Source organism: Musca autumnalis, unplaced genomic scaffold, assembly GCF_047663935.1.
Source record: "Musca autumnalis isolate F117 unplaced genomic scaffold, ASM4766393v1 scaffold_4, whole genome shotgun sequence".
NCBI lineage: Eukaryota > Metazoa > Arthropoda > Insecta > Diptera > Muscidae > Musca > Musca autumnalis.
The window spans coordinates 40,989,989-41,002,008 of record NW_027411977.1 but is presented as its reverse complement, the minus strand read 5'-3'; the positions used below and the strand labels follow the sequence as shown (position 1 = coordinate 41,002,008).

The window sequence follows — 12,020 nt, the reverse complement described above, 5'->3', positions numbered from 1 at the left end:
TTAAAGCTTGCGATTATTTATTTATTCGCTCGTTGTATTTGTGTTTTTTTTCAGTATTTTTTTCAAAGCAACTGAATGAATGCCAGTGAAATACAGTCGTTCATCTTTACACGAAGCACCTTGAGGGGTGCCAAATGCCTCCATTGCATTGAATTTTGAATTGGGTGCGGTTTTGAGTGGGTGCTATACACACACATATGTATGTATATATGTTCGTATGTGGTAGTACTTACCATCATTCTTTGTGCCACGTTCATTGCGTATTAATATCTCGTGATCATCTTCTTCCCAGATTTCACCCTGTGATGCTGTTGTCGGCTGTGTCTGTTCACCAACTGGCAAAGCCAGTGGTGTCTCTTGTACTTCTGTTGTGGCACATGCTAAATGTGGCAGCATTGACAAGGAGGCCAATGCCACCGCCATTATTGTGCATACGAATGATGACGACGATGATGAGACAACTTGATTATGGTGGCGGTAATGTTTCATTTTGTCTGTTGTTTTTGTTGCTGTTGTTGTTGTTGCTGTTGTTGTTGTTGTCGTATTTGGTTCTATTCAGTTCACTTCGTTGTGCTCGACTGACTGTGAAGGGATGTGATGATGATGCTGAGGATGGCGACTACTTTGCCAAGTTGCAAAATATTGGTGATGATGACGATGATGTTGACGATGACTATGAACTGGTGCAGATGTCAATGGAAAAAAAGTGCGAATAGCGGTGGTGCTGGTTTTTGGTGCAGCTGCTTAGCCCTTGAGTCCTTTTGACGGCTTCTCAATACAGTTCTGGAAATAGACCAAAATTTGTGTGTGCTGTGAGACAACTTATTTGCAAAAATGCTACTAGAACTAAGGCATGTAGGTAGGTATTAAGAGTTTGTTTCATGGTGAGGTAAGTGCATTTGGCTGAACTATGTGTTTTAGAAGCGTGTTTTGTGATTAATTTGTAAAAGGATTTTATGTGCCGTATATAGTGATGCTGAGAGAGAAACATCATTGAAATGTGATAGAAAATTGAGATTTTTGTAATATTTAGTAAAATCTATTAATAACTGCAAAGGGGAACCATAGGGTCGATTTAAAAAGTGGCCATTGAACTGTAGGTATAGACTTTGATGTTGTTGAATACCTGGTCGACCCAGTTAGACCAGATGTCAACGTACATTGTTACGATTTTATTTGAACTAAAAAAAAAAACAAAATTTGTTAAGTGACAAAACTAACTCATTTTAAATGAAAGGTGTTTATACCTGTGAATTTTTTGCGGATTTGAAAACTACAATATTCATAAATAAGAAAAATTAAGAAGCAAAATAGAATAAAATAAATCGCGGTCTTAGTTCACATTTTTAGGATTTTTTTACGATGCACGATTTTGCTTAAAAATCACAATCTCTATCGAAATAAAATTAGAGAAAATGTTGTAGAAGTGAAAATTCTCTACAAGATGGACCTTAACGATATTTTCGTAGGTTTTACCATTTTTATACCCTCAGCATTTATGCTAACGAGGGTATATACACTTTCATACGGGCCACATTTTGCCGGTATGAAAGTGCATATACATACATACCCCTCATCGAAATAATGGTTTTAAATTATGTTTGGACGAAATCCGCTTAAGACAATTTGGAGTTGATTAAGCCATGTCTGTCTGTCGATATCTCTCAAACGGATTAACCGAATCCGTCCAAAATTTGGACATTTTGTCCAAACTTAGTTTAAGTTCGAAGATGGGTTATATCGTCCGCTCCTTCTGTTACCTCCCCCATAAAAGTTCGGAAATGTTTGCAAAATTTGTGCGCACGATAACTCTTGAATGGAGAAACCGATTTGATCCACACTTTGCGAATCGTGAAACTTCTACCAGACTCAGATGAGGTTCCAATATGGACTCTATCGGTCCACTCCTTCGGGTACCTCCAACACAAAATTGCGAAAAAGTTCAGTTAAGGACCTGCTTTCGAATCGCTTTGATTTTTACTGTAGCAACTTGTATTCATTGCCCTCCATACGACGGTACAAGTTTCATCAGGCGCAAGTCCATAAATCATGAGAAAATAGCCTGAAAGGTACAAAAAACGCCTGTGACACCGTGTGTAGTGGTTGGAGCGTAAGATAACTCTCGAATGGATGTGCAGACTCTGTCCAAAACTTGGCCTTCGTAATATTTGGTCCAAACATAGTTTAAGTTCGAAGATAAGCCACATCGGTCCACTCTTTCAGGTACATCCCCCACAAATGTTCGGAAAATTTGTCCTGGAGGGAGTGACCGATTTGGTCCATACTTTACACATCCTAATGTATCTACCAGATATATCAGGTTAGAATATTGACTACATTTGTCCACTCTTTGGGTACCTCCCACAAAAAATTCGGATAAGACCACTACTTGCATTTGCTGCCTCAATTACTACGGTAAGAGTTTTTTGAGGGGCAAGTCCAAACTTCTTGAAAAAACAGCCCGAAAGGTGTAAAAACCCCTATGGCACCATATGTAGTGTCTAGAGAACTGATCAACCGATTTGGTCCAAAATTTGGCCTTCGTCATACTTTGTCCAAACATATATTCAGTTCGAAGATGGACAATTTCGGTTCACACCTTCCGGTACCTCCTCCACAAAAGTTAAAAAATGTTCGGAAAAATTGTGCGCACGATAACTCTTGAAAGGGGTGACCGATTTGGTCCATACTTTACACATCCTAATATATCTACCAGGTATAAATCAGGTTTGAATATACTTGTGTACTCATTCAAGTACCTTCCACATAAAATTTCGGATCAGTTTACTTTGAGACCTGTTCCCGAATCCCTTTGATTTTTGTTGAAGCAGCTAGCATTCGCTGCCTTAATTATGACGGTAAAAATTGTTTCAGGGGCAAGTCCATACTTCTTGAGAAAACAGCCCGAAAAGTGTAAAAAAACTCCAATGGCTCCATATGTAGTGGCTGGAGAGCACGATAACTCTCGGACTGAATACTGCGTTCGCCCACACTTTGGATATCGTGATATTTCTTCGAATATTAGATGCAATTCGAAGCACCACCTTATATGACCACTCCTTCTTGTACCTCCCCCGTAAAAGTTCGAAAATATTCGCTAAAATGGTAAGCGCGATATCTCAAAAACGTAGCAACTGATTTGGTCCAAACTTTGGATCTCGAAATATTTAGTCCAAACTTAGTTCATATGGGTCTTATCGGTCTAATCCGTGGGTAAGATTCTGTTCGAGGATCCTTTGGGCATTTTTAACGAAGTGTCTCCTAGTGGTCTTGTTTACATCGATATTATGTTTTTCGTAGGCAAGTGCATCTTTCCTTATATAATGGCCCAAACACCCTAAATTATATGGTGACCAACAGAAATGACAGATGGGCGCGGTGTCTATCGATATCCCCAGCAAAATTTTTGTCGGTTCATAAGCTCAAAATTTCGAAAACCTCCTAAATATATAAGTTTTTTGGGGATATATCTCCGTCGGCAAAGCCGACTGATACTTTTTTACTTGTTGAGATATAGAAGTTCAAATTGGGACAATGTATAAAACAATGTCATACATGGTGCACCTTAATTAACTTCCAATGAAAACCGCTGACACCTGGGGAATTTTTGCGGATTCTGAAATAGCAGTGATCAAAGATGAAAAAAATTCAAAAACAAGAAAAAGTCAGTGGAGGGATTTTTAAATAAATCGCGGCCAAAATTCACACTTTTAAGTTTAATTTAGGTTTCCCCGATTTTGCTTGGAATGGCAAGTAGTATCGAAATGGGACTTAAGAAAATGTTGTAAAGGATATTCACTGCTACAACATTTTGTTTAGTACCATTTCGATAGGGCTTGCCGTTTCCAAGCAAAATCCTGAAAACCTAAAAAAACCCTAAAAATGAGAACTTTGACCGCGATTTATTTGAAAATCCCTCCGGCGATTTTTTTATTTTTTCATTTTTCTCATCTATGAACATTGTAGTTTCAGAATCCGCAAAACTTCCCAGGTGTAAGCACCTTTCATTTAAAATTAGTTAAGGTGCACCGTGATATTGGAATTCGTAGAAAATGTATTTTATTTTGGACAACCAAAGGAATAGCAGTTTAAATACCTATAGTGGAAATGAAGGCAGAATTGTCCCAAAAACTTAAAGGAGGAGTTGGAAGGAAGCTGTGGGAAAATCTGCGAAAAACTCAAGAGCATTACGGTAGTGATTGAAAAGTGAGTAGGTACTAATTAAAGAGCTGGACTAGAGTATTTTCTCTGTTTATGAAAAATGTCTGGCATACGTCGAGAAGTTTGTGGCATTGAAAATAGAGGGTGGTCCAGTGCGAATTTTTGATAACATGATAAAAGTTACATTCGAGACAGTGGCTTGTAGAAATTTTGGAGCTACGATAACACAAAGACTGTAGCACTCCTTCTGATATTGAAAGGCTCCGCTGCTGCTGCTGATATAATATAGAGTATTCTCGCCGCTTGAAAAAAAAAACTATGGAGATGTTATTGCTTCACTTGAACGCAAGTACGGAAGTGAACATAAGCAAGAGATCTACTGAATAGAAGTAAGGCGAAGAGTCCAGGAGCCAAATGAGACATTGCTACTGATATTGAGCGATTGGCGCAGTCACCTCTAGACCAAATATTATTTTTTGGAAGCAAAATGTTTAGAAAGTTTATCAGGAATATTTATTTCGGTGGAGGACCGTCCTGGCGTACGTCCCTGGGCACAGTTGGCATATACGGGTGATAAACATCCATTGGTGGACCGCATGAAGATCGATGAATTTGCTAGTGACACTCGTGATCCAGAGATAAAATGCCCTCCACAATAATATGGTGGCTTGTAACGCATTGAAATATTCGTCGGAGACCCTATAAAGTACATTTATATATTCCTGATAAGCATAAAACTTAAACTGATAAAAACATGTCCGTCCTGACGTTTGTCTATTATCAAGATACAGCTCGCAATATATAACATAGAGCCTTATAACTTGGTATAGAAGTCACTATTGCTCTAAGGATGATTGCTATGAAAAATGGGCTACATCGGTCTACGCTTTGATATGGTCACCGTGGAATAGTACCTCCCGATTTTCGGTAATCTAATGATTGTGGCCTCAATAACCCACCGAAAGGGCTGAAGTATGGTATTTAGTCTTAGTTGGGGGTATAAAACTTTCCAGCTGAAATTTGTCAGAATATGTCCATGCCTTCATTAAGCCCCCATAGAACGGTACCTCCCGATTTTCGGTATTTTGAATGTTGTGGCCTCAATTTCCAACCAAAATGGCTGAAATTGGGCACTAAGTCTTCGCTTTTAGTACAAAAACATCCGCCAGAAATGTATTAGTCGATGTCTATGTCTTCATATAGCCCCCATAGAACGTTACCTTCCGATTTTCGGTATTTTTGAGGTCGTGGCCTCAATACGAGTATGGCGCGAAATGGCTTAAAAATTGGCGTTTAGTCCTCGATGGAGGTATAAAACATTCCAAAAGAGTATTGTCAGTATAGGTCCACGACTTCGTATAGCCCCCATTGAGCCGTACCTTCCGATTTTCGTTATCTTGAAAGTTGAGGCCCCACCATTGCATCGTAAGGGCTGAAATTTGGTATTTAGTCTTTGTTGTTGGTATAATTCTTCGAAGGAGGTAAAAAATATTCCAACATTCCACGACTTCATATAGCCACCATACCTTCCGAGATTGCTGAAATTAGGCATTTTGTATTCGTTGGTAGCAAAAACATACCAACTGAATTTTGTCGGTATAAGTCCACATCTTCACATAGCACCCATAGAACTGTACTACCGCGATTTTCGGTATTTTGAAGGTTGTGGCCTCAATATGTTACCGAAGTTGCTAAAATTTGGTATTTAATATTCGATGGAGGTATAAAACCTTCTAGCAGAAAATTATTACTATAGGTCAAAGTTTTCCTATATTCCCCATAGAAGGGTACCTCCCGATTTTTTGGTATTTTGATGGTTGACGTCATCATATTTGGCATTATGTCTTCCTGGGGGTATACAACTTTCAACCTAAAGTATGTCGATATAGGTCCTCGTCCCCTTATAGCCCATGTAGAATCGAACCTTCTAAATTTCGTTATTCTCAAGGTTGCAGTTTAAATATCTCACTGAATTGGCTGAAATTTGCTACTAAGTCTTCATTGTGGGTATAAAATGTTCCACCTTAAATTTGTCGGTATAGGTCCACGTCTTCATATAGCACCCATAGAATGGTACTTCCCGATTTTCGGTATTTTTATGGTTGTGGACTCAATACCCAACTGAAATGGCTGAAATTTGTCATTTCGACTTCGTTGTGGGTACAAAGCTTTTAACATCAAAATTTCTATGTGTAGATCCACTTCTTCGTATAGACTTCACAGAACGGTATCTCCCGGTATTTTGAAGATTCTGATATCAATATCCAACCGAAATTGCTTCTTTGATAGTATAAAGCCTTTCCCCTTAGAAATTAGAAGATATAGTTCCACGTCTTCATATAGACCCCTTAGGGCCGTACCTTCCGATTTTCGTTATTTTGAAGTTTATGGCCTCAATATCCAACATTTTGGCCTTTAGTCTTTGATGGAATTATAAAAGAGAATTATTTGTATTATTTTCAAGGAAATCTTATTATTTTCATAGACGAAGGAAACTAATGGTTCCTATTTACTTCAGTTCGTGTTTGGACCTCCACCACTTACTTATTTGTTCCACACATGGGATCGATGGCAAACCTCAGCTATCCACCAAATATCTGCTTTTGGCAATTTTTGCTATTTCAATTTCGATCTTGACTGGACTATAACATATCTTCAATAAGTAAATAAAAAACTGGTTTGAAGTATTTCAAATTACAAATGTGACTATTTGAATTTTCATGCCTTAAACATTTTGAGTAGTATAAAGTCCCAATTTACATTGGGCGAGTTTACTTGCGGCAATTGTCATTTTGTAGGTGAGAGAGGGTGCTGAGAGGCAAAGGGTTACCATATGCCTCACCTCTCTCTCCTACAAAATGACAATTGCCGCAAGTAAACTCGCCCAATGTAAATTGGGACAAACATTACATACAAAGGCATTGTCCGAACAAATATTTTATTAATTTTTCTATAATATGAAAATTTTGTTATACAAACAATACAAATAATTTTCTGTTGTTGATTCTTTTCTTGTTATTAATTTTCATTATTATTAAATTTTTCAATTAGACAATGTGAACAAATTTAACATGTTTTGTTTACCAAACTGTTGAGGTGTCAATAAAATGATTTACCAATTGAAACGTGTGTTTACTAACCACGTGAACAAACATTTAATATGCCACAATTTTCTACAACACAGAACTTGTGTAAGTATGGGAACACACATACACACTCTTTTGTATAAACATATAATTTATGCAATATTTGTTTAGTATTTAGTTTAACCACATTATAAACACTTTCAAAATTTAATTATATAATCCATCAACAACCAATACAATTAAGAACATAATTGTATGTTGGTTACAGAGATTTTATGGCATTATCAGGGCCAATGGAGCGTTTTGGTAATGTGTTACGGTTGTTACATATATAAATTATACGTTAGAGTGTACGTCAAAATTTAATGGAAAGTTGTATACAATATTTAATGGATACACATTTGGGGAATAGAAATCGGTTGTTAACAACATTTCCGATATTAGTTTATTTTATATCAGGTCTGTGCATACAAATATATACATATTTTGACATTGTGTTTGTTTGAAGACACAAACATTTCCCAACATACCATTTGGAGCGATTTTATGAAACAATAAACGTGTATATTAAATATTTTCCATAGTATGCAGTTTAGATCATTTTCCAGTTATTAAACAATAATTTTAAAATTTTGTACACTGAAAAAAAAAATACGTTGTATCAATGAAATTTGTCATTGATTTTGAACCAACGCACAGTGGCCAAAAATAAAAAATGTATGTCAAAATTTTGGTACAACATCTGACAACTATGACATGGACCTTTTTAAAAATATATTAATTTTTGTTTCATTCGAACGCGATCTTCTTAAGAATAGCTTCAAAAGTCGGAATATTTGACTAATATTTTTTGTTGTGGGTACAACCTAAAATCAGCTGCCATCTAGTGCCATACTATAAATGGTAGGCTGCTGACTAAAGCTGCCCTCGAATAGGGTTCCTATGGATATATTAGCGTATAACTCTGTTATCTGACCACGTACATTAACATAATTGGTATCAGTGGCAAGATGAAGAAATCTTCTTCCAAATTAGTCTTACGTTGGCGGTACGTGCCTTCCAGGAAGAACGGTATTAGATCTTTTTAAAAAATTTTACTAATTTTCAGACAAAAATGTAGATTTTTTGTAATGCGCTAAATTGGTTGGATTTTATGTTGTTTTGAAGATTGTTTTGTTTCCCCAAGCCTATTTTTGCATCATAAGATAATCTGGACCTTTGTTCATGTCATTTTGTATTAACAGCATGAAAAAATTCTTACCGTATACCCCCTCCAGAGGGGCAGCGCAAACCTGTAAACGGCGCATTGGCTTGATTTTTACACTCTAAATATTTTTGGCCACTTTCCCCATAATAAAGAAGTTTCATTGATTTTCATAAGATAACTTTCATTATTGTTTCATAGTATTAATGTGAAAGTTTCATAGCAATATTAGAATTGCAACCTCTAACTACTTTATTGAAGTAATAAAGAAGTATCATTGCATAATTTTCAGTGGAATAATGAAGAAACTCATTATTGTTATTTAATTTTCATTTACACTATGCAACATTGAAAATACAAACAACTTCTAGTATTCATTTTTAGAAGGTACATATTTAGACTACAAAAACCCTAGTAGGGTTTTGTCCTGTCAGATTCAGTTCGGATTTTATGGCCTCATCTTAACCGGGCTAAATCTACACTTTTTTGCATTTATCAGGCCTTTATCTCAGAAACGAATAGGAATTTGGCCTTGTTGTGTTTAGCAATATTTTAGCCCTAAACTAGTAGAATTTATCTTTTGAAAAAACCACATAAGAAAAACTCCATCTAGAGCATCAAAATCTATAAAATATAGAAAATTGTACATAATTGCTGAAATTCTGGTCAGTATTGGCTAAACTATTGGGAGTTGAACCAAAAATCTTCCAAGTAAAGTTCTCAACAATTCTTTAGAACATTCTGAAACTCTAAAATTGTTACTTCATGTTGTTTCAGCTGTATTTTGCATCATGTCTTTTACAACACGTATTTCAAACACAGTTCACACCAACAGTTTATTCTCGCATTTCGGATTTCACTACATTATTGACATTTTTATTAAATCGCCGTTGAAAAATGTACCGAAAACAAGGGCATAGAGGCATTTTACAACTATGGCATGTTCTGAAGAGTTGTGTATTACATTCCAGGGAATATTTTTCCAAAAGAAAATATTCAGAAAACATTAACGGTTTTGGAGATACGGTTCGAAATGTATAAACATTGTGGAATTTTTGCATATATTTTGAAATTTGAGGCAATAAGTGTAGTTTTTCGAGTTCATTATTTCTCCAAATATTTTATTCTTGTCCTTATCTACAAATTTGCTTCAGAGGTCGGAAGTAGATTTGCATTGGTTTCAGAGATATAGCCCCGAATTTCTTTTAAAACTCAATATTTACCCATTTTTAGATGGGACCATAAAATCCGAGCTGGATCTGACACAACAAAACCCAACTAGGGTTTCTTGTCGTTTGGGTCTGTACTTTCAAAAAATCCTCAGTTCGAATTGTTTGCACAAGATCACCTTAAAAATGTTGCACAGTGTTTAGTCAATGCAAAATTTTTCTTTCAGTGTAACATCATCTGAAGCAATTTTAGTATGTTGGATTGTCTTTTGCCATAGAAAGAATTTGTGTTTTGAATTTTTTTCAAAACAAAAACAAATGTTCTCTTTTTTAAATTGTGTGTCACGGTGCGCCTGAACTAAATGAAAGTGAAAGGTACTTACACCTGGGAAGTTTTTTTTTGATTCTGAGACTACAATGTTCATAGATGAGGAAAAACAAAAAAAAAAAAAAAAAAAAAATTGTGGATTTTTTTTTAATAAATCGCGCTCAAATTTCATTTTTTTAGGATTTTTTAGGTTTTCACGACTTTGCTTGGAAACCGCAAATCCTATGGAAATGGGACTAAAAAAAATGTTGTAGCAGTGAAAATTCTCTACCAGATTTACCTTTATGATATTGTCGTAGGTTTTACAGATTTTGAGATATACATACAAGTTCAAATTGGGACAATGTACTGACTGTATAGCCTACTTATAAAACAATGTCATTAACGGTGCGCCTTAACTAACTTTAAATGAAAACCGCTTACGCCTGGGAAACAGTAATGTTCATAGATAATGAAAATAAAAAAATTAAAAATTGCTGGCATGATTTTTAAATAAATCGCGATCAAGGTCACATTTTTAGGGTTTTTTTTTAGGTTTTCACGATTTTGCTTGTCCTGCAACTCCTGTCGAAATAGGAGCTAAAGAAAATGTTGTAGCTTTAAAAATTCTTTTAATGAGTGACCTTTATGATTCTTTCCTAGTTTTTACCATTTTTGAGATATAGAAATTCACATTTTTAGGTTTTTTTTTGTTAGGTTTTCACGATTCTGCTTGAAAACGGCATGTCTTATCAAAAATAAAAGTAGAGGAAATCTTATAGCTGTGAAAAGACTGGATTTTGTAATTTTTTCCTGGGTTGTACAAGTTTATAATGTTATTTTTGTTGGGAAATTATAGTCATGACATAGTTTTATAAAGAGGCGATACAGTCAGAACATCGTCCCAATTTAAACATCTATATCTTAAAAACGGTAAAACCTACAAAACATATTATAAAGGTCAATCTTGTGGAGAATTTTCACTGATACATCTCCTTAAGTCCCATTTCCATAGGAATTGCGGTTTCCAAGCAAAATCGTGAAAACCTAACAAAAACCCTAAATATGCGAACTTTGACCGCGGGTTATTAAAAAAGCTTTCCGGCGATTTTTTTTTTTTTGTTTTTTTGATTTTTCTCATCTATGAACTTTTTTTCAGAATCCGCAAAAACTTTCGTTTAAAGTTGGTTAAGTCGCACCGTGGTGTGTGCAAATTGACTCATATCTACGAAAATTTGAAATTAAAGAAATTTCCTTTATAATTATACCCTCAGCATTTATGCTAACGAGGGTATATACACTTTCATAAGGGCAAAATGTGTCTCATCGAAATAAGAGTTTTAGACCCCAAGTATGTTTGGACGAAATCCGTTTCAGACAATTTGGAGTTAATTAAACCATGTCCGTCCGTCTGTCTGGCTGGGTGGAGCGCACGATAATTCTCGAACTGATCAACCGATTCGGTCCAAAATGTGGCTTTCATAATATTTTGTCCAAACTTTGAAAATGTTCGGAAAATTTGTGTGCACCATAACTCTTGAAGGGCGTAACCAAATTGGTCCATACTTTGCACATTGTGAATATTCTACCAGATTTAAATGAGGTTCCAATATGGACACAACGGTCTACTCCTTCGGGTACCTCCAACACAAAATTTCGGAAAAATTCAGTTTATGGCCTGCTCTCAAATCGCTTGTATTCACTGCCCTCCCATACGAAGAGACAAGTTTCATCAGTGGCAAGTCCATACTTCCTGAGAAAATAGCCTGAAAGTTGCAAAAAAAAACCTATGACACCGCGTGCAGTGGTTGGAGTGGATAACTTTTGAACGGATCTGCCGATTCGGTCCAAAATTTGGCCTTCGTAATATTTTGTCAAAACTTAGTTTAAGCTCGAAAATTAGTGAGCAAGATAACTCTTGAAGGGAACGACCGATGTGGTCCATACTTTACACATCCTAATATATTTACCAGATATAGGTTAGGTTCGAATATGGACTATATTTGTCCACTCCTTCGGGTACCTCACACACAAAATTTTGGAAAAGTTCAGTTTAAGACCTGCTCTCAAATCACATTAATTTTTGGTTGAAG

General features: G+C 35.9%; 1 protein-coding gene across 1 annotated transcript in view; it reads right to left on the bottom strand.

Moving 5' to 3' along the window:
• Nucleotides 1-12,020, bottom strand: part of miple1 (midkine and pleiotrophin 1) — a 71,775-nt gene that overhangs the window by 19,259 nt on the left and 40,496 nt on the right. Inside the window, exon 2 of the mRNA XM_073987609.1 lies at nt 234-783. Within this exon, the coding sequence (XP_073843710.1) occupies nt 234-489 (256 nt within the window). The 5' untranslated portion in view covers nt 490-783. The remainder of the gene's footprint in view (nt 1-233; nt 784-12,020) is intronic.